Source organism: Lacerta agilis, chromosome 7, assembly GCF_009819535.1.
Source record: "Lacerta agilis isolate rLacAgi1 chromosome 7, rLacAgi1.pri, whole genome shotgun sequence".
Lineage (NCBI taxonomy): Eukaryota > Metazoa > Chordata > Lepidosauria > Squamata > Lacertidae > Lacerta > Lacerta agilis.
The window spans coordinates 22,760,366-22,782,800 of NC_046318.1; the positions used below are offsets into that span (position 1 = coordinate 22,760,366).

Here is a 22,435-nt window from a genome sequence, read left to right on the forward strand (position 1 = left end):
TTTCTGTGCGCTGCTCTGGTTCGCCAGAAGCGGCTTAGTCATGCTGGCCGCATGACCCAGAAGCTGTACACCGCCTCCCTCGACCTATAGAGCGAGATGAGCGCTGCAACCCCAGAGTTGTCCGTGACTGGACCTAACGGCCAGGGGTCCCTTTACCTTTAAGTACATGGTAGTGTGGTAGTTAGTGCCAGACCAGGGCTGTGGAGGCCCAGATTCAAATCTCCACTCAGCCAAGAAGTAGACTGAGCGAGCTTGGGCTACTCGCAGAGTTGTTATGAAGTGCGAAAAGTGGTAAGGATTGCCTCTTTCCAACAGTAGCCAGGGAAGTCCATTAGCAGTCCTCATCACACACCTGCGCTCCAGTAGCTGGTATTGTGATAAACTGCACCTGAATATTGAGGCTCCATTCAACTTGTCCTGGTTGACGCAGCCCCCAATGAGTTCTCTGGCCCCCCCCGAATCTAGCTAATCTCTTTTCTCAAGCTTTTCTTTTCACGTGCAGGGGAAGTCCCTATCTCACCGAGGGCTTGAGCTACCCTGCCCTACTTTAGCCAGCCAGTCAAAGCCATTCCTGTCGCATGTCAAGAGCCACGGGTGAGAGCTAGGTGCAAGGTGGGGGACCCAAAGGAGCATGATGTGTGCCCCCCACCAGAGGTACTACCCCTCCCCCAACACTCCACACACTGGCATTCAGTTGCAAGTAGAATCAGAATTGTAGAGTCAGGATGGTGGGTCCCCCAAGGGTCATCAACACAACCCCCTGCAATGCACGAACAAAGCATCGGATTAAAAAAAATTAAATGGATTTAAAAAAAGTTGCTTGCAATAAGGGGGGGGGGGAGAGGAGAGAGAAACTAAACAATTAAAAGCAGGACCGGATTTAGGTTTGATGAGCCCCTAAGCTACTGAAGGTAATGGGGCGCTTTATATGTCCAGCTGTCCTTTGTCAACAACAAATTGTGAGTTTTTTGTGTTGAATATATGCTATATTCAAATATGCTATATTTATGGACCTAATAGGTATCTAAAGCTATTTGCACATAACAAAATCCATTTTTTTCTTTTTAGGGGGCCCCCAAGAGAGTGGGGCCCTAAGCTTTAGCTTATAGGTAAATCCGGCACTGATTAAAAGCCCCCCCCCCAAAAAAAAACCCTCCGCACCCCAAATGGGTCGCCTCAGGCCCTCAGCCTGCCCGGCCTGCAGCTTGGTTGTGAAATGTTAACCCTTCGAGGACCGCTCAGTCGTCCGTCCTTCCCTTGAGAAGGCGAAGGCGGAGCCACCGCGCGGCAGAGCCAGAAAGGGCCATGGCTCGGCCGGGAAGCGGAGGAGGGCTCTTGCTGCGTCGCCTTCTCTCGCAGCTCTCCCGCTCCGCGCAGGGGGCGACGCTGCGGATCTCCCAGGCGCCGGCTGCTTCCTACGGGTAAATTCCCAGTTGAGACGGGGCGGGCGGACAGACAGACAGACAGACGGGGCGGGGGAGCTCTGCAGACTCAGCGACTTAGAGACGGGAACGCGGGGGAGGGATTGTGCGCGCGCGCAGTCGGTGGCTCCTGACGAGCACGGGGCGGTGGGCAGAATGTTGGAGGACGGGGGAGGAGACGCGTGCGTGCCTAAGAGCATAGCGCGCAACCCAGTGGTTCCCAATTTTTTTCCTCTGGGCCACACTTTCAGCATAAAGATTTGCTCGCGCCCCACCGATATTATTATTAATTATTTATTGGTTGTTGTTGTTGTTGATAAGAAATGCATTGGAAAACAAAGAGAAATAACTCCTAGCCATAAATTAAAAAAAAAATACTTGCAGATAGCTCGGTTCTGCTCCCCCTAACATAAATCCTGGCCACGCCCATGCTCCTAACAGTGCGCAGCTACTTTTATCATATCTGATAACGGGACATCCAGAAAGTACCATGTAAAACAGAACAGTTGCAGAAGAACAAAAATCCTTCCCAAAATTTGATTATAAACAAGCCTCTTTCATATGCACCATAAGTAACTCAATGAGAGGTGTGAGCTTGCGGTATCGCTTGATGCTGTTGCTCTCGTTTTGAGCGTGCCTGTGAGCACGTGATGTGCTTCCAAAGGCTACAGAAATACATGAAGATCAATGAAAATCAGAACACTTATTTCCTCTTCCTGTTCTGGCAACTGAATAAAAGTTCTGGAGGGCCCAGTAAAATTTTGGCTAAGTGACAACCTTAGCACCTCGACTTGGCCAGTGTCAGATTATAAATATGCACAGAATTAGGGTGTTGTGGCTGAGGGCCCCCAAGTTACTAGTATACGTTGTCAACGGAGGTTACCTTTGAAATGTGCCATTGTGGAATTCTGGTATTGTTCTATTTCCACTCTTCATTTCTCCTAAAAAGGTAAAGGGTAAAGGGACCCCTGACCATTAGGTCCAGTCGTGTCTGACTCTGGGGTTGCAGCGCTCATCTCGCGTTACTGGTTGAGGGAGCCGGCATATAGCTTCTGGGTCATGTGGCCAACATGACAAAGCCGCTTCGGGCGAACCAGAGCAACACACGGAAACGCCGTTTACCTTCCCGCCAGAGCAGTACCTATTTATCTACTTGCACTTTTGACGTGCTTTCGAACTGCTAGGTGGGCAGGAGCTGGGACCGAGCAACGGGAGTTCACCCCACCACGGGGATTCGAACCGCTAACCTTCTGATCAACAAGCCCTAGGCTATGTGGTTTAACCCACAGCGCCACCCACTTTCTCCTACCTCCTGATTAAAGTTTGATTAGAGCAAACAGGGTCTAACCCTACCAAGTGAAATGTCAAGCAATTTTTTTTATTAAAAAGAATCCCCCTAAATCTCAAAGCCACACTCTTTCCTTTCCTACACTTCCTTCCATTTGTGGAGGAATGCACTCAACCACGCCACGCCACGCCCCCCCCCCCAACATCATCCAGTTAAGCTGGAAGTGACCAGAGAAAAGCTCTGGAATGGGGTACAGTATTTCAAAGTGGATTTTCCAAGTAACTCTTTGTAGGATTGGGTTACCACTGCCCACAAGACTGTTCTTGCTACAATATTCTAATGTAGCCACCCTTTTGGAATATGGGTTAAGACAAATATTTTACAGTGTTTTTGCAATTCTAAAATGGCAAGGGTCACAAGACACGATTTGATAAAATGTCCAAAGTCCTTTCGTGGCGAAGCACTGACATAAATTTAGTCCCTATCTTATCAATACGCAGCGCTATCCAATTGGTGCCCCTATTTTGTGCGATTCGGTTTTCCTTCCCAAATAAACACATAAAGCTGGTTCAGTTGCTGGTATCACACTTCCCCGCTCCCCAGACCAATGGCTAGATTAGTGGATCCATTTTCTTTTTGTGCCTTTGTTAGTCATTAACTCAACAGATTGGTTTCCAGCTACATAGAAGCAAAACAGCAGATACTGACTAAAAGAAGGGAATTGGGGGAAAGCAAGGCCATGCTGAGCATTTTATTGAAAGCTCAGGAGAATATTACGCATTCTGGGTTCCATTCCTTAAAGAGGCATGACTCCAGAACAGGGGAGTTGGAGTCCAACATTTATCTGTCATGTGAGCATGACAGAACCCTGGGAGCGATGTTTTAATCTAATTCGAAATGGTTGCTCCATTCCTTTAAGAGCATCAAATCTCAGTTTTACTTTTTTTTCTGTACGTATACGCCTATTTAATAACTAAAATACCAGCATGCAATTAGTGAGTGACATTACTTGCTTCACAACGGGATGTAACTGATAGTTCTGAATTTGGATTGTAAGGAGATCTGTGTGGGAGAAGAAACTCAGATCAAATGAGGCTGGAGGATTTGGTTTATGAATGTTGCAATAACGCACTGCTGTTCCTCATCTTTTGTAGAGTACCTGGATTTTAAGTCAACAATCCCGGGGGTTAAATCTGTTCTGGAGTTCTCCTCTGATCCCCTCTGGAGCAGATTTGTGGAGAGGGTGGGGGATGCACAGAGAAAGGAGAGGGAGGGGGGAGGTCCACAGCACAAACAAAAATCCTTGCACTTACAGAACCACTTCGCTGGATAGCAGCACTCTTGTGTTTCCATACAGGAGAATGCTTCATTTGTTTATTCCCCAGCAGCTGAAGGCCCATCCTCCTTCAAAAGCTGCCAAAGCATTGAGTAAATCTTTCACAGTCTGCTAAAAGAACACCCTCAGAGCACAATTCTGTTTTTCTAATTTTTGGCAACTTCACTCCTATCATACAGGACAAAAAAAATTCCTTCCGTACCTAAAGTGCAAACAACCACACTTTATCCTTCTTTCACTAACAGCATCAGTCTTAACAGTAAGACTGGGCAGTCTGAGCTCCAATTCAGGTGTTATAAAGCTAAAATGTTATTTGTTGGGGGGGGGCTGATATTTCCTCCAGCACTTCAGTAACCTCAGCTAAAGTCGAAGTGAATGGCGTCCGACTACATTATCAGCAAACGGGAAGTGGAAGCCATGCTGTCTTGCTTCTCCCTGGAATGTTAGGTTTGGATCTTTTTGTCTTACATCTTTGTTCTTTGTCTTATGTTTGTGGTCTTTCTTGGTGACGTTATTTTCCCCAGTAAGATATATACACAAGAACCAGGATTATTCATACCATTCACACTCTTACAGAGTGGCAATGATTTTTTTTTAAAAAAAAAAAATATTGTAAGGAACTATGAACAACTCAGTCCACCAACTTTTTCTCACAGTGGTCACCCAGACCAGCTGGACCCAAGTACAACTTTCCCCACTTTCGATTCACACAAACGGGTATTCAGAGTCATCCTGCTTCAGACAGTGGAGATTGAGCATAGCCATCATACAGAAGTAATCCATTTTGTAGCTAAGATATAAAATTCCTTCTGTGCCATTTATTTAATTCAGGATTGTTCATGGGCTTCTACGTGTTTGTTTACCTATTTAGGCTAAATATGCAGTTTTTAAGAATGTAGAACTAGAACTGGATTTGAAAGAGGCATCGCTTGCCTGGGTGTAGAGACGATTTTCTTGCCTCTGGCCAAACAGGTGTTTGCAAGGACGCCAAAGGTGAAAAGAGGATGGCAGGTGTGCAGGTGAGGAGCAGCACCCCTTAATTCCAAGCTGCTTTCAATTCTCCGCAAAAGCTATTGCCTCATCTCTTATTTCAACATAGAGAGGGTTAGACAAAGCCATAGAAGAGAAGGCTTTTGATGGTTGTTAGTCATGAAAGCTATTGCTCTGCCCCTACTAATGCTTCTGTGCTGAGAACCACAGGAGGGGAGAGGGCTCTTCTGCTTGGGTCCTCAATGTGAGCATCCCATGGGCATCTGATTGTCCCCTAGGAGAACAAGATGTTGGCCGTGATGAGCCATTGGGCTGCTCTTATGTTCTTATGCTCATATCCCACCATGTGGTCTTCCTTGGTGATGAGAGTTATCACGCAAGCTACACCTGTTGAATTTCCCCCTTCTCCGCACCTGTCAAATGAGTCCTGACCTCTCTTGCACCAAGCCACTACAGTGTAACCAAGAACAATCCTTAGAATGAGTCCGGTGCATGGGGGGGGGACATTTCCCTGGTCAAAAGGTGTCCTTGCACCATTGATTGTAAGCATATGGGGCATAGATATTAAGTACAGTGGTACCTCGGGTTACAAACACCTCGGGTTACAAACACTTCAGGTTTACAGACTCCGCTAACCCGGAAGCACTACCTCGGGTTAAGAACTTTGCCCCAGGATGAGAACAGAAATCACGCGCTGGCGGCACGGCGGCAGTCCCCATTAGCTAAAGTGGTACCTCAGGCTAAGAACAGTTTCAGGTTAAGAACGAACCTCCGGAACAAATTAAGTTCATAACCAGAGATACCACTGTAAATATAACTGTTGGGGCTTACCAGTAATTTCCAATTGCTCATCATTGTAAGAGAGTATCTGTGGCTGCGGTCAGTAGTTGTAGGATGTTATGTTAGATCTGTAACTCCTTGAGCAGAGAAATAAAGAGACAAAGTTGGTTTATTGGGTGGTACCCATAAGGCAGAGTTTCCTTTTAAACTTAAAATGTGCATACTGGTGCTATTTTTCTAGAAAAAGAGGTGCCAGAACTCACCATAGTTCTCTTATAATGGCAATGGCACCCATCTGAGAGGTGCTGGAACTGAGTTCCAGCTGAAAACAGCCCTGGGCATAATAATTGTCTGTTTTGGTGCAATTATTTCACCTATTTTTTGTAGGGAGTGGTCAGACTGATTTTGGACCACAGCTGAAGTCTATGAACAAGCAGCAATTCACAGTTGTAGCCTGGGATCCTCGCGGGTATGGAAAGTCAATCCCCCCACTTCGAGACTTCCCTGCAGATTTTTTTGAAAGAGATGCAAAAGATGCTGTGGACTTGATGCAGGTAAATTTGTCCTTCTAAGGAACAAACACCCTTTGGAGAACTGAAGTGTTCCCTTCCTGGGGTTTTAGGATATTGGTTGTGGGAGCAAACACAGCAAGCAAAAGTTTTATTTTTTTGAGCCTCAGAGTTTGTGGCTCAGAAACATTATGAAAACGATTAACTGTTTAGTAGCAGGATACCTCTGTTGCACTGCCTGGTTTTTTTGCTTCAGCAACCTATTCCTTTCAAAGACTATTCAGCTTACTGGTAATTCCTTTAAAACAACAACAACAACAACAACAACAACAACAACAACAACAACAACAACGCTCACCATTATATATAGCCTCTTCACAAACAAAAACAAGTATAAGGTATTAGCACCCAAACTACAAGTCACTGAAACTTTCAGCTCATTCACATGTAATTGAAGGAAACAACTTTAAGAGCAAAAGAGGTCCATGGTAGGGGGTGCTGAACTTTTTTCTCTCATAGCTCCTAACAGCCAGACCTACTTCTGGAGAAAAACACATTGAGAAACACAAAGTGGATTGGAGAGAGAGAATGAGGACCAAATGATTTGTCATGAATGGTTAAGCCAAATAGTTTTAGCCCTACAATCCAGTGGTCCAGTTAATCTCCCCTCCACCTCCAGAATGAGCATAGCTCCCTAGCCTTCTTGTAGCCTTCATACACACCTACCATCTTAGCCTGGCACCAACCACCACGACTGAAGTAGCAGACCTCTCTGTGCTTCACGGAAGGGTCTATGAGGCAGCATGTATGGGCTACTCTCACTCAAAGCACAGAGTGCCGGCAGGAGGGGGTGGCTGTTATATCTACTCTATTTTACTTTCACAAAGGTTTGGATATTACTTTAGATCACAGTTTCCCAAATTTGGGTCTCCAGCTGTTTTTGGATTACAACTCCCATCAGCCTTGTCTAGCAGGACCAGCAGCCAGGGATGATAGGAATTGTAGTCCAAAAACAGCTGGAGAGACTCAAGTTTGGGAAACACTGCTTTAGACGATCTGGAGGAAGGGTGCTGGCTACCCTTCTTGTAGGTTGTCAGGATACAGTATGGGAGTGGCTAATCTGTGACCCTCCAGATATTGCTGGACTACAGCTCCCATCTTTCCTTACCATTGGCCATTCTGGTTGAGCTGGTGGAAGAAGACCATCAACATCTGAAGGGCCACAAGGTAGCAACCCCTGATCTAGCAAGCCTCCAGTACCATAGGTGAATTTTGGTAGGCCCAACATAGCCAAACTTCCAGCAATTGTAAATTCCCTTGAATTCGGTGAGGAAGGGTTGCTTCTGAAGTGACTTGTGTCTTCAGGTAAAGCCATTCAGCTGTAAAAATCAGTTGTTTCCTGTCTGTTTCCCTGTACTAAACAAGGCACTGAAGTTTAAGAAGTTCTCCTTGCTGGGGTGGAGTGATGGTGGAATAACAGCACTCATTGCTGCTGCAAAGAATCCAAATCTTATCCACAAAATGGTAGTTTGGGGAGCCAATCCCAGCGTTTCAGAGGACGACGTGAAACTTTACAATGGTATGTATCAGATGAATGTAGAAAGGGTACATTGAAGTTTTTCTTTAATTTTATTTTTTAAACAGCCATAAACATTTCAAAAATTGAAGTAATGTAAGCTTGAAGAATTCGTGATTCAGCTATCTTCCTAACCCAGAAAGGAAGCTTGGTTACTAGATGTAAAACTTAATGCTCCAATATAGTAAAAATGCATTACAATGAAAATATAATAATGGTCTATTATAAGAAAATCTTTTCCCACTGTACTCAAAATATATGTGAGGAGAAAATGGATTATCCACCTTTTCAGCTCCCTACAATACTTGCTGTTTTCCCATTAAATAGTTAACGATAAATCAGAAAAATATTGTTTTGCACCAGTTGAATAAGCATCAAATAGAATTAAAAGCCTTCTTGAATCAAGTATCATGGATTGTGGTTACAAAAAGGAAAAAAAATGTTTTAAGGAACAGTTGAATTGCTCTTGAACAGAAATGGGGACGGGGTGAGGCATGGAGCTACTATAATTAACAACCCTGCAGAAAAATAATTCAGTTTAAAGCTAAACATTTGCACATTTTGCTGCTACATTAAAAAAAACCAAACTCTGTAAAAACTTAAATGTGAGCGCTTCTAGCAGTGAGATGAGATCTTAGGATACTGCTGTATTGGTGCTGGTTCTTTTAGCTTGTTCATAAGCGACAAAGCTGAGCAGTGAGGCAGCCAATATGCTAATGACATCCAATTATTCGGGGTAGTAAAGACAAAAAACAAAAGGACTGCAAAGAGCTCGAACTGTATTTATCCAAAATGGATGAATGGATGAGAAAATGCCAAGTACAACTCAGAGTAACTAAGGGTCAAGTGGAACAAAATATCCTAACTTCACATTATACTGGGATTGCAATATGTCCAGAAATTCCAGAACATGTCCTCTGTTGGGGGGTGTATATGGCCACCTGGAGGGAAATTTATGCTTTAAAGCAAATGTCTGGGATTTAAAAAATTAAAAAATAAATTTTTGGGGTGCACAGGTGGCTCTACTTTAGGCTCTGGCGCAGCTTGGGTTCTGTTGCAGCCACAGGTGGTTTGGGCTTGGCAGCGGCAGACAGCGTGGGGGCTATTGGGCGAATGCCCCCCAAAATCTCAACAACTGTTTATGTCTGGATTTTTACCAACCCTGCATTATAAACTGGTGGGGCCCGAGCTAACAGTTACTGACCAAGAAAGGATGTGAGGGAAAGCTCAATTTAAATGCTGATCCAGTGTTTAAAAAAGGGTAAAGGAACCCTAAGAGTTAAGTCCAGTCGCGAATGACTCTGGGGTTGCGGCACTCATCTTGCTTTACTGGCTGAGGGAGCCGGCGTACAGCTTCTGGGTCATGTGGCCAGCATGACTAAGCCGCTTCTGGCAAACCAGAGCAGCACACCGAAACGCCGTTTACCTTCCCGCCGGAGTGGTACCTATTTATTTACTTGCACTTTTGACGTGCTTTCGAACTGCTAGGTGGGCAGGAGCTGGGACCGAGCAACGGGAGCTCACCCCGTCGCAGGGATTCGAACCACCGACCTCCCGATCGGCAAGCCCTAGGCTCAGTGGTTTAGACCACAGCGCCACCCGCGCCCCAGAGTTTAAGTGCTGTGAAAATGGCAAAATTCTAGTTCGCAAAAGAGATTGAAAATGCAGTTACCAATGCCTTTATACCCAACTATGGAATCCTGTGTACAGTTCTAGTTACTGAAGCGAAGAGAGGATACAGTAGAGTTGGAAAAAGTGCAACCAAAATGATTAGGGGTGGGGCTAAATCCAGTCCATTATGAGAAAAGGTTATGATGTATGGTGCCTTTTAGCCTAGAAAAATGGTGAGTAATGGGGGCATAATAAAGATGTATTAAAATTATCTGGAGAAAGTGGGTAGAGGTTCTCTCTCTCAAAATACTAGAAAAGAGCTGGATTTGTGTTTAATTGTGTGAATCAATTTGCATTGACCCTGCCCACTGCTGGCACGAAGCTCTGAAATGTTAGCGATGGAAGAGGATTGAGGCCCTTGGGCTGCAAAAGGTTCCCCGCTCCCCCATAGTAGGCAGGATTTTGATATTTCTTTTAATATACACATTTCATTCCCTTGTCCGCAGCTATCCGTGATGTTTCAAAATGGAGTGAAAGAGCCAGGCAGCCAATGGAAGAAATGTACGGCCACGATTACTTTAGCAAAACCTGTGCAGCCTGGGTGGATGGAATCTCCCAGTTTGCACAAAAGCCAAATGGTAAGAAATCCTGCAGCTAAAAAGAAATAGAGAGACCAGCAATGATAAGCTTTAGGTCTCCACCCTGTTTTGTTGCATTTCATTTCACCATTGTCCATTGCTGTATCTCAGAATCATCTTTATCCACAAATTTTCTTCCCAGGGATCTGCAAGCATTTAAAAATTATTGCTGACTTTGTGTGATTAGAGGGAGAAGGTGGGATACAAATGCAATCATTTTAAAATAACTGAAATATTACAATGGGTCAGATTTAATTAATTCCTTCTATTAGCGGAAGCCTACACCAGGACTTCCATTAGCACAATGGAGGCTTGCCTTCTCTTCCATCATGATCTCACTTCCCCAGAGCAGCACTGAGGAGCAGGGAAATGTGCTGTCAGAGCTGAAATGTTTGCACTGATTCACCTCAGCAGACGGTGAACTCCTCCCGTATATTATAGCCGCGTTCCAGCAAGTGATTATTTAGATCAGAGCTGAGGCTCTCCCTTTAGCAGCTACGAATGAAGTTCCCCTCCCAATTCTGTGTCCTTTTGGGATGTGGGTGGCGCTGTGGTCTAAACCACTGAGCCGCTTGGGCTTGCCGATCGGAAGGTTGGCGGTTCGAATCCCCACGATGGAGTGAGGCGGGAGGGTAAATGGTGTTTCTGTGCACTCTGGTTTCTGTCACTTGGTTTCCGTCACGGTGTCCCACTGCACCAGAAGCAGTTTAGTCCTGCTGGCAACATGACCTGGAAAGCTGTCTGTGGACAAACGCCGGCTCCCTCAGCCTAAAAGCGAGATGAGCACCGCAACTCCATAGTCACCTTTGACGGGACTTAACCATCCAGGAGTCCTTTACCTTTACCTTTTGACACATGGCCGCCATGGGATAAACATTTCGAGTGCAGACTGTTTCTCTGGCTGTCATTTTACCTTCCTTGCCATATGAAGTTTGTTTTTTTACTGGTGGCAGTGGTTGGAAAAGCACTATGCTACTTGCAAGGTGAAAGAAGCTTCTGAGGGATTGTGTTGGGGAGGGGGGTCTCCGGATTCACAACAACCCCTCCCTTAAGATTTGGATTGGCAATCCACCTGCAAATGAGGAGCTGCCATTTGAACAGTTCTGCAACCTTGAAATAACCGTTATGCTTGTCAGATCCGTGCATTTTGCTCGTAGTTCTGCTTTTTCGAGAAAGCAAGCTTGTTGGAACATCTTGTAGGGGAAATGACACACTGCCTAATTGCACACAAGGTATTTCTGTATTTTCTACTCCACCTTTCAGAAAAAAAATTAACATTCCCTGCTTACACTCCTCTGCTTAAGTCAATCATTGCCAGTCTTGGTTTAAAAAAGCAATAATCGTTCAGGACTAATTTCCAGCAGCTTTTTAAAAAAACCGAGCTTTAAAAAAAAGGCTTCTGAATGCTAATTGCTAATTACATCAAGGACAAAGCGGTCGAATCACTTGGAGGGCACAGAATGGGCAGCAAGGCTGGGCAAAGCAACTCTGGTTGCAATCTCCTACCCACATATACTGGGAGCAGACCCCAATGAACTCAGTGAGACTGACTTCTGGGTAGACCTAGAACTGCATTATTACTATCCCAGTCCCAGCTGGGGAGAAGTAGAGTGGCCTATCAGCCATCACTTCCCAGGTTCTGACAACCAGGAGCGAAGAGGTGGAAATAAAAAATTTGCTGCATGAGTTCCAGGCTGGCCTAGCTGAGGTGTCCGAGAATTGGTGCCTTTGGGGAATCTGCAAGCCTGGCACCCTTTCTGGCCTTTCTGCCAGCTACCACCAGCAGAACTTCCAGAGACTGCTTTCCATTAAGACCCACACTCACCCCACTAACAGATTTCCACCTTTACCATAGCCTAACACACACACACACACACACACACACACACACACCCAGCAGTGCAGATCAGGAGATTAGGGCTGCTCGGATTATTATTAGCCACTGTTTAATTTCTTGATGACACTTTCTCAGTGTTCCCAGGCCTTAGGAACTCTTGTAACATTGTAATAATAATAATAATTTATTATTTATACCCCACCCATCTGGCTGGGTTTCCCCAGCCACTCTGAGCGGCTTCCAACAAAATATTAAAATACAATAGTCTATTAAACATTAAAAGCTTCCTTAAACAGGGCTGCCTTCAGATGTCTTCTAAAAGTCTGGTAGTTGTTTTTCTCTTTGATGTCTGGTGGGAGGGTGTTCCACAGGGCGGGTGCCACTACCGAGAGGGCCCTCTGCCTGGTTTCCTGTAACTTGGCTTCTCACAGTGAGGAACCGCCAGAAGGCCCTCGGCACTGGACCTCAGTGTCTGGGAAGAATGATGGGGGTGGAGACGCTCCTTCAGGTATACTGGACCGAGGCCATTTAGGGCTTTAAAGGTCAGCACTTTGAATTCTGCTCGGAAATGTACTGGGAGCCAATGTAGGTCTTTCGAGACCGGTGTTATGTAGTCTCGGCGGCCATTCCCAGTCACCAGTCTAGCTGCCGCATTCTGGATTAGTTGTGGTTTCTGGGTCACCTTCTAAGGTAGCCCCACATAGAACACATTGCAGTAGTCCAAGTGAGAGATAACTAGAGCATGCACCAATCTGGCAAGACATTCTGCGGGCAGGTAGGGTCTCAGCCTGCGTACCAGATGGAGCTGATAAACAGCTACCCTGGACACAGAATTGACCTGCGCCTCCATGGACAGCTGCGAGTCCAAAATGACTCCCAGGCTGTGCACCTGGTCCGTCAGGGGCACAGTTACCCCATTCAGGACCAGGGAGTCCTCCACACCTGCCCACCTCCTGTCCCCCCAAAACAGTACTTCTGTCTTATCAGGATTCAACCTCAATCTGTTAGCCGCCATCCATCCTCCAACCCCCTCCAGACACTCACACAGGGCCTTCACTGGTTCTGATTTGAGAGAGAGGTAGAGCTAGGTATCAGCTTTACCTTTCTTTGTAAACCTGTATATGGTATCAGGGTGGCATACAGGTCACAGAATTGGGTTATTTGGAACCTAATTTATTTTGTGCGCACAGAACACACAACATCCTGCCTGCATTAATTCAAGATTCATAAGTGCCGGCACTCATGATGGGGAATAAAAGGAAACACAGAAGTAAACTGCCTACAAAAACAAATTTTTAAGTACCAAAGCTCTTAGATGCAGTTATCAGTACATGCTTGAACAGGTTGTCTAAGAATTCAGAACTAGATGCTGAGAGAAGGGGGAGAGTTCTGGCAATTTTGTCAGAATCAGATAGACTGGCAGGCACTCAATGAATTGCTCCCATTGTGGTAATTCCTGTTGCTGATCCAGTTGCTACTAAACCATTTTTTTGCAGCCAGAAGAATCAACTATTTCACTTCCTTTGCAAGGAGGAAGTAGGTGGTGTTAGTATCACATTTCCCCAGTGAAGCATATTACCATTTCAAAGTAAATGAATAAGGAAATTATCTTGACATTTTTTTCCACTTCCCACACCCAGGAAGTATCTGTCAGTCTTTGCTGCCTCATATTAACTGCCCAACGTTAATAATCCACGGAGAGAAAGACCCCTTGGTTCCACGCTTTCACCCTGAATATCTTCACAAACATATCAAGGGTTCACAGTAAGTCAGTTTTTCTTGGGAAGGTGGGCAGGAGAAACTAAAGCTAAAAATTATGTGAATAGATTAAAAAGCTTCTCCAGCTGTTCAGAACGAACCACTTTGTAGGCTTCTAGAAGCTATGATCATTTGAAAGAATGCTTCCAGCCACGATATTGTAGAAATACTCACAAGCAGACAGATCCATCCCACAGGAAAGATTTGTGCTCAGTAGATGCAATTTCTGAACGCAAGTAGGAAGTGCAACTTGGACAAACCAGCACAAAATTCATTTCGCAATTCAGCAAAGCGTCTGGGGTCCGTAACTTGAGATGGAAGCTGAAGGACCTGCTTCCAAAATTAGACACCGGCATTAGGAAGTTAGAAACTGTTAGCAAGAGTTTCAAAACTCTAAATGCTGAAAGTCTTTAATGGGACATGGTACAATGGAGGCAATCTATTCTGTAGCAGCTACAAAATCGCTGTCTTGGACGCCCTGCAGTGAATAAACGCGGTAATGTTGTCATAGTTTAAATGAACCACCTTGCTGAAACATTCCTTAAGGGGTCATTTTTTAAAATCCAGTAATTTTGTAGAAATAGCAAGACAACGAAGACTGCAAGCTTAAGTTTCACTGAAACTTGTTTCCAAATTTGCCCACGTCAGACAGGCACGTAAACCTGCCAATTCAGTGCTTGCTTCGAATGTTGAAATGGCCACAGCAGCTCATAATACTTTGCTATGACATGACTCCACTACAGTCATGTCCTGCCGATTATGTTGCTTCTTTTCATAAAGGCTTTTTTTTTTTTTGGAGACATGTCCATTTGAAAAAGATGAGCATGGACTGGGAAATAATTGTAGCATGACCCGAGTCGGACACCTCCATTACTGTCCATAAATTATGACCCAGATGCTTTGAGATATCAATTCCAAATACGAAAATGCAAATCTTTCTAGCAAGCTGGCTTCTTGCATGCACTTGGGCAGAGTGCAGGTTTAAGTAATAAATGCTTGCCATGTTTCCTGTACACCTAGAATTTATCCAGCGTTTTTGTCATTTCAGGTTGCATTTGATGCCGGAAGGAAAACATAATTTGCACCTACGCTTTGCAGACGAATTTAACAGAGTGGTGGAAAAATTTCTTCTATGAAATGTTGCTAGTTGTTACAGAACCACCCTGAGATCTATGGGTATAGTGCAGTATACAAATTTAATTAATAATAATAATTGATAAGCAGCAGTTTCTTTGCTGTTCCTACTCACGGGGTGGATAGGACGATAAGTCCACTTTAATCAGCTTCATCAAGTATGGGGGGGACGGGGAATCAAATTTCTTCCTGTTATATATGTATTGCACCAAAGTTGTAACATGCTTCTTATGTCAAGTGTTTGGCTGTATCTTAACCTTCCAGGGGTTTTACACTTAAATGAGCATTAAAGTCTGCCTTTTGGCTATTAAGGACTGCTCGTGTTTCTTAGCAACTTTAAAAGGAACATTAGGGAAGTACATTAGTTTTAATCAGGGCCGTCTCGTCCATTTGGGCTGGTGGCACGGCGCACCAGGGCGCCAGGCCCCCAGGGGCACCCCCACAAGCCTACCGGCATACCGGGCGCCCCCTCCCCAACCCGATCCCACGGGCGGGTGGGCGGGCGCTCACACGCCGGCGGCACAGCCCCGTCTTTGAGCGCAGCGAGCGGGGGGGGGAGTAATTTATTGTTGTGGGACGCATGGGGGCGCCGGAAGGATCGAGCCCACCGACGTACCGGCCACCCCCCTCCCCAACCCGCCCCCAAGGGCGGGCTGTCGGCCGGGTGCTCGCGTGCCAGGGCCATGCCCCTCATCCCCTGCTCGCCCACCCCCCCTCCCGAGGGGCGGCAAGCGTGAGAGGGCGGCAGCGGAGAGGCGGTACGCCGGGGGCGCCGGAGGGATCACTGCACCACGGCAGCCGATCTCCTTAAGACGGCCCTGGTTTTAATAGATGTACAATATGATCTATCGTGAAAGAAACAAGAGTCATTATTCAGAACACATGCCTTTATAGAGTACTCAATATTTAACACCACACATAAACCATGAACAGTTTGAGTTCATGACAGATTCTTAATGTTTACACAAAAATGCCACAAAAAAATCACTGCTATCAGAATCCATGCCTGCTCTATTTGCTGTCTACTTGCTGCTTTCCCCCCTCCCCCCCTCATCTTCAAGCTTTTTTATTCTCTTCAAATGGAAAGGTTTAAAAGCCAATTTGTTTTCCTTCATAGGGAACATGGGACATACGTCACTGAGCAAATAATACCCCAAATATAACCTAACTACGGAACTGAAGATAAACCGTACAACTCACTGGCAAAGTCCTCCCTCTGAAGAAAAAGTTATCCATGATTCAGTCATAATTTAAGTATCTGCATCCTTTGAGGTACGCAGTGCAACAACCGCAAATGTTGCAATTCAAATTTAAACTGTTGCACATCTAACACACAATTCAGGTTGCAAATTTATATACTGTGCATTCTGGCACTACAAGGACATTTTTTTGAGGGCAGGGAATATCCAGAATTAGCTGAACATACACCTCTAGAGTTCTGTAGAGCATCCTTCCCCAACCTAGTCCTGGTGGTGGTATAATCCAAAACAGCTGGAAGGGCCAGGTTAGGGGAAGCTGCTGTACGGATTTCTTCTCTTTCACGCTTGCAAAATGTGCAGAGGTGTTCTCAGGTTGTTCCTCGATGGGTTTTCCAAGCTACTATTTCTAGATTCCTGAAGTTTCAAAATGGCTTGTGTAGTTAGCTTCCTTGTCTATGGGGCAGCTGAGAAGTCTTTATTTCAGATAAACTATGCTAAAAGTAACCTCTGCAAAAAAATTATAAAAATTATAAATTTATTTAAATTTATAATTTTTATAAAACAGCTGCTGTAAAATTGTGTGATCAATTCAGCTTTACCCATATAGCTGAAGGACAACAGTTGTCTTAACAAGGAAGTAAATATATTCTTAAGGGTAAAAATTACAAAGTTCACTTTTCAGCCCCAATTGAAAGCGTGGAGAGCTTCATAGCACACACTCTTCATTATTATGATGAAATGTTCTCATGACCGATGAAAGTGCTTCCAAATCAAATGGTTTGGGCAATGAGGGAAATCAACAGTGAAAGCACCAAGTTGAACTAAAAAACATGCAGCAGCAGAGCTGAACAGACTGTGCCCCCACACACTTGCCCCACTGCACAAAACCACGGCGATCCTAAGCCTCGTCCTCCTCGCCTTCCTCTTCAAACTCTCCCTGCTCATCCGCTGTGGCGTCTTGATATTGCTGGTATTCGGAGACCAGGTCATTCATGTTGCTCTCGGCCTCCGTGAACTCCATCTCATCCATGCCCTCTCCGGTGTACCAGTGCAGGAAGGCCTTTCGGCGGAACATGGCCGTGAACTGCTCTGAGATCCTCTTGAACAGCTCCTGGATGGCTGTGCTGTTGCCAATGAAGGTGGCGGACATCTTGAGGCCTCGCGGAGGGATGTCGCACACGGCCGTCTTCACGTTGTTGGGGATCCACTCGACAAAATAGCTGCTGTTCTTGTTCTGGACGTTGAGCATCTGCTCGTCCACTTCCTTCATGGACATTCTTCCCCGGAAAATGGCCGCCACCGTCAGGTAGCGCCCATGGCGCGGGTCGCAGGCCGCCATCATGTTCTTAGAATCAAACAACTGCTGGGTCAGCTCTGGCACAGACACGGCCCGGTACTGCTGGCTTCCGCGGCTCGTGAGGGGAGCAAAGCCCGGCATGAAGAAGTGCAGGCGAGGGAATGGCACCATGTTGACCGCCAGCTTGCGGAGGTCGGCATTCAGTTGGCCAGGGAACCGCAGGCAGGTGGTGACGCCGCTCATGGTGGCCGACACCAAGTGGTTGAGGTCCCCATACGTCGGAGTCGTGAGTTTGAGTGTGCGGAAGCAGATATCGTACAAGGCCTCATTGTCAATACAGAAGGTTTCATCCGTGTTCTCCACCAGCTGGTGGACGGACAGCGTGGCATTGTAGGGCTCCACCACCGTGTCCGACACCTTAGGGGACGGCATCACGCTGAACGTGTTCATGATCCTGTCGGGATACTCCTCCCGGATCTTGCTGATGAGGAGCGTCCCCATCCCAGAGCCTGTGCCACCGCCCAGGGAATGGGTCAACTGGAAGCCCTGCAAGCAGTCACAGCTCTCCGACTCCTTCCTTACCACATCCAGCACAGAGTCCACCAGCTCAGCTCCCTCTGTGTAGTGGCCCTTGGCCCAGTTGTTCCCAGCACCACTCTGGCCTAGAGGAAGAAGCAGAAAGACAAGGATACAGAAATAAATTGGCAACTATTGATTGTTACCTGCTAATGGCATCATGAGCTGGTCCAACTGTTCCTCTTATAAGCCATGTCCAGACCCAGACCACAAAACCAGTTTATTTTTGTCTGGTTCTCAAATATAGTGTTTAAAGACCCAGCTCTGAAAAGGTACATTTGAACAAATATCATGACTTTCGTACCTTTGGCAATTTGAGGGTAGGGGAGAATGTAACTGGCTCAGAGGAACTAGCCTTGCCCTTGTTTCAGTACATCAGCAAAAGTTACAGGGAGAATGTATAGGTTTAGTCAAACATTCCTCATAGTTGAATTCAAGTGTCACCCAGGACAGGCAGAAGAGTCAGCAGTTTTGCATAGGGATGTGATTCACAGAATATTTAGAATAAGTAGGTGTGAGCAATCCAGCAGCTGCTTCAAGATACATTGAGCTCCTGTCAAGAAGGGAGACTACAATCACCAAAGGAATATTACATACCAAAGACAAAATTGTCAGGCCGAAAGATCTGGCCGAATGGTCCAGACCGGACAGAATCCATTGTGCCAGGCTCCAAGTCCACAAGCACTGCACGGGGGACATACTTGTTGCCTGCAGTAAGAACAAAAGAAAGATTTATGGATGCAGTGACCTCGCTAAATTATCTGCAGTCTACTGTGCTCCTGGCAACCCTCAGCGTTACTCAGAAAAGAATTTTATATCAAGTAGCAACACTTATTGTGAACAGATCTTCAAGGGCAACCGCTATCAACATTCTCCAAGGCATTTAGTCAGTGAAATCAACTGCACAAAGAAAGCAGGTTTCTGGCATCAGCTTTAGGGAAAAGGCCTTAAATCGTGCTCTAGCCTCGGTTATGCCTTTACATAGCGGCACCTTTGTAGAAACCCAGAGGAAAGCATGCATCATTCTTCCCGTGTCTTCAGGGTCTTTCAAATCACCCACTATCCAGTCCTTTTCACTTGAGATGCACCTGCTCCACCACTGCACTGGTCCCTCCCCATAGCCCACCCAGCTAAGTTGTGGCCCGTCACCTGTTACCGCAATCTCCTTTGAACTTAAGACAGGGGTCTTATTGCGTTTCAGAGCACAATTCCATGTGTTGGTGCTGACCTTTAAAACTCTCAATGGCCTCGGTCCAGTATACCTGAAATAGCGTCTCCACTCCCATCCTTCAGCCCGGACATTGAGGTCCAGCTCCGAGGGCCTTCCAATGGTTCCCTTACTGCAAGAAGTGAGGTTGCAGGGAACCAGACAGAGGGCCTTCTCGGTGGTGGCACCCACCCTGTGAAATGCCCTCCCATCAGATGTCAAGGAAATAAGCAACTATCTGACTTTTAGAAGACATCTGAAAGCAGCCGTATTTAGGGAAGTTTTTAATATTTGATATTTTACCATGTTTTTAATGTTCTGCTGGGAGTTGCCCAGAGTGGCAAATACAGCCAGATGGGTGGGGTATAAGTTATTATAATAATAATTATTATTATTACTACCTGATATCCGGTGATTGGCAGACGGTACGTCCTGCTCACCTGTCAAGGTTGGCCTGTGTGTGTGTGTACATGTGTGCATAGAGACCACAGCAGCCAGAGTCACTTCCCCACCTGTACTTCATAGGTACCCATGGAAAGTTTTGTCTGCAAATTTTTATTACAAGGTTATTCATTTTCAGTTACAAAAATCATAAGTAACCTTCGACATCCAGAAGCAACAATGTCAATGTTTCCCTTCCCAAGTAAAAAAAACCCTGCATTTGAAAACAGAAAATTAGGGAGCTTATGGAAGGGAGGTTCCCTCTTAGAACAAAGAAATTCTTCCTATTCCACACACACAAAGAAAAAAATTATTCTAAGGTGGGGATGGACACCAAAAATGGGAAGAGCATCTGTTTATAAAAATAAAAAGGCTCTTTGCAAGAACTATATATTTATCTGCAGATTTAATGAGTTGGAAGCTGTGCAATCTATCAATCAAGATTTCTGTAAACGGGCAACAGACTAATTTCCGGAGGCAGCTAGAAGCACTTCCTTAAAAAGACAAGCACTCCATTTTTACCGGCAGCTTCATTGTAGTAGACGTTGATCCTCTCAAGCTGCAGGTCACTGTCTCCATGGTAGCTGCCTGTCGGGTCAATGCCATGCTCATCGCTGATGACCTCCCAGAACTGAAATGGGAATTTTGGAGAGCTATTCAGCCAGTGCGACGAGGAAGCATGACGAAACACTTGCAGCTGCCGCGGCCACACCTTAGCCACCATACTGCAAGCACATGACCCACTGCGCCATGACGAGACAGAGTCCCTTCACACAAAGCAATGCCAGCAGGGCATAAGAAGGCAGGATTGTTAAATTTCACGGATGGACATATTGTTGGGGGAAGAGGAGGGGGGTCTTGTTTAACAAAGAAAAAAGCCAATGGGCTTCCGGTTTTACACCATCACGCAAACACCCAACCAGCTTGAACGCTGCTCCAAATACAGCCTGCATTCTCTGCAGAGGAGCAAGGCAACCTAAAAGCTTACCGTTATAACTGGATTGCTGCTACTCCTAGCTGGTAAGGAGGGGGAAATCTGTCTGTGTGAGACAGATCTGGCCACGATGGCAAGCGAAGGCCTTTATTGTTTCCGCAAGATCTGCCCTATGAAGCGGCAGGGAGGGGCAGGGAGAGATGGTGGGGGCATCCGTAGCTTTGCGAAAGAGGGGGCGCATGGTAGACATAACCCCGGGGAGGGTTTTCCTAGTGCTCTGTCCTCCCCCCCAATCCTTCAGCTCAATTCTTAGGTGGCGATTTATGCCTTTCATTGGAGACGCAAGAAAAGGGGGCGACACGGCTGGTCCCCACACACCCGGCGCTTACCAACAATAGATTCCGCCCTCTCCCGATTCCCTTGCCCCCGCTTTCCCATTATACCTTGGCTCCAATCTGATTCCCGCACTGGCCGGCTTGCATGTGCACGATCTCCCGCATGGCTGCGACTTTGTTTCAGGAGATCACCCGCTTGCTACCTTCAAGAAAGAGAAAGCTGCGTCTTGCTCGCTCGACAATAGCAGCAGCAGGAAACAAGGGCGCGCCTCCCTCCTCCCCCGAGGGCTCTTATACAGCGGGAGGCGCGTGGCTCCGCCCCTTCTCTTCCCGGCCTGGCGGGAGCAGGGCGGGGCTAAGGGCACGTAGAAGCCTCCTTGTCTGTCGCTCGAGGGGCGGAGAGGAGAAAGGTCACACCTCCGCTTCTCTCGCCCGAGAGAGGCAGTGGGCGTGGATTTGGCTGGCCCCGCCCCTCGGACGTAAGCAGGTGGTTTCTTAGGGGCGACCCTAATACTGAAAAGCGGGTCCTCGCTGTGCCGCCTTTTTTTTCTTTTCAGGAGCGGGGTTTTGTTTTTGGACCTGCCTGCAGCAGAGACCATTTTGATGCACTCGAAGGTTTCCCCCCCCCATCCAAAAGCAGATAGACTGCTGTAGGCCTGGGAGCTCAGTCTAAGGGTTGCGTTTTTCTGCTGCGGTCAGAAATTTCCGATTTCCCCCTTCCCCACGCAGCCTTTTCACATCCTGCTTCATCCAAGGAGTGGGCATCACCGACTATAAAGGTATTTGGTTTTGTTAAGAAAGGGCTCACGCTGCTGGAAAAATCCTGCTCAGTAGCATGCCTAGCTGCTGGCTTCATACTACTCTGGTGAAAGAGTGAGAAAAGAGCAGGCCGTGGAGTAGGAAAAGCAGCTGTTTTCCCTGTAACTTGATTTGGGTTTGGCTGACAAGTAAAGGGCACAGTCTCCCAAGTCCCTTTATAAGCAATTTCTTTTATATCCCAGAATTCCCTCCTATGTGTGAGGAGGTTAGCCTTGACCAGGTAGCTTGAGACCTAACCTGCCTACCTTTCAATGGAGTTGTGGAAGCAGTGACATAATCAGGCTCCCATAGCCTTCCTCTTCTGTCTCAAGACTTGCATCCAAGAAACTATCATTAGGATTGTAGCCCCATGTTTTTGTTTACTAGTGTGGGGTGTTTGATCTTTACACCTTCGGTTGTGACTGAATGAGACTTTCAGTGGGGAGTTTTCTGCCCAGAGAGTAACATGTTAAGGGACTAGTAGAGATTTTGAAAGCACACCTGTTGTATGACTGCTTTTCTTTTCTGTTGTGTTTTGTGCTGTTTCCCCATTGCCATTGTTTCTTCCTTCCCTCTCTAGCACCATGTGCAGATGCAGCATATTCCTGGGGGCCTTTGGACAGAACATAGCATTATGAGTTTGTGGGGACCAGACCCCCCTAAATTCCTGGGTCCAGTAAATGTTAAAAAATAAGCCAGGCCAGTTTCCTGATCAGGTAATTGCTTGGGAGATGAGCCATTTAGAGAACAAAGGGAAGGTTATGAGCCAT

General features: G+C 46.2%; 2 protein-coding genes across 3 annotated transcripts; one reads left to right on the top strand and one right to left on the bottom strand.

Moving 5' to 3' along the window:
• The first annotated feature begins 1,270 nt into the window (after positions 1-1,270).
• BPHL (biphenyl hydrolase like) lies at positions 1,271-15,189 on the top strand. 2 transcript variants are annotated; one of them, XM_033154475.1, is made up of 7 exons: positions 1,271-1,421; positions 4,389-4,492; positions 6,203-6,369; positions 7,750-7,903; positions 10,018-10,149; positions 13,627-13,750; positions 14,793-15,189. In XM_033154475.1, exons 1-7 carry the CDS (start codon positions 1,306-1,308, stop codon positions 14,878-14,880), a joined length of 885 nt encoding a protein of 294 aa, XP_033010366.1. In that variant the 5' UTR covers positions 1,271-1,305; the 3' UTR covers positions 14,881-15,189. The 2 variants fall into 2 exon arrangements, with proteins under 2 accessions (XP_033010366.1, XP_033010367.1); XM_033154476.1 differs by lacking the exon at positions 13,627-13,750.
• Positions 15,190-16,804: 1,615 nt separating this feature from the next.
• On the bottom strand, positions 16,805-21,132 carry LOC117049671 (tubulin beta-1 chain-like). Its single transcript, XM_033154478.1, has 4 exons — positions 20,976-21,132; positions 20,121-20,229; positions 18,548-18,658; positions 16,805-18,036 (listed from the first exon to the last, which is right to left on the bottom strand). The coding sequence occupies exons 1-4, from the start codon at positions 21,030-21,032 to the stop codon at positions 16,976-16,978; spliced, it is 1,338 nt and encodes a 445-aa protein (XP_033010369.1). The 5' UTR covers positions 21,033-21,132; the 3' UTR covers positions 16,805-16,975.
• Between the last annotated feature and the right edge of the window lie 1,303 nt (positions 21,133-22,435).

What these genes read in the sequence shown, in the direction of transcription:
- LOC117049671 (XM_033154478.1), bottom strand. Translation starts at nt 21,032, where the DNA reads ATGCGGGAGATCGTGCACATGCAAGCCGGCCAGTGCGGGAATCAGATT. An exon ending in GGAATCAGATTGGAGCCAAG is followed by an intron (nt 20,230 to 20,975) that starts GTATAATGGGAA and finishes TTCCCATTTCAG; the next exon opens with TTCTGGGAGGTCATCAGCGA. An exon ending in CTACTACAATGAAGCTGCCG is followed by an intron (nt 18,659 to 20,120) that starts GTAAAAATGGAG and finishes TTCTTACTGCAG; the next exon opens with GCAACAAGTATGTCCCCCGT.
- BPHL (XM_033154475.1), top strand. Translation starts at nt 1,306, where the DNA reads ATGGCTCGGCCGGGAAGCGGAGGAGGGCTCTTGCTGCGTCGCCTTCTC. An exon ending in GCTTCTCCCTGGAATGTTAG is followed by an intron (nt 4,493 to 6,202) that starts GTTTGGATCTTT and finishes TATTTTTTGTAG; the next exon opens with GGAGTGGTCAGACTGATTTT. An exon ending in AAACATATCAAGGGTTCACA is followed by an intron (nt 13,751 to 14,792) that starts GTAAGTCAGTTT and finishes TTGTCATTTCAG; the next exon opens with GTTGCATTTGATGCCGGAAG.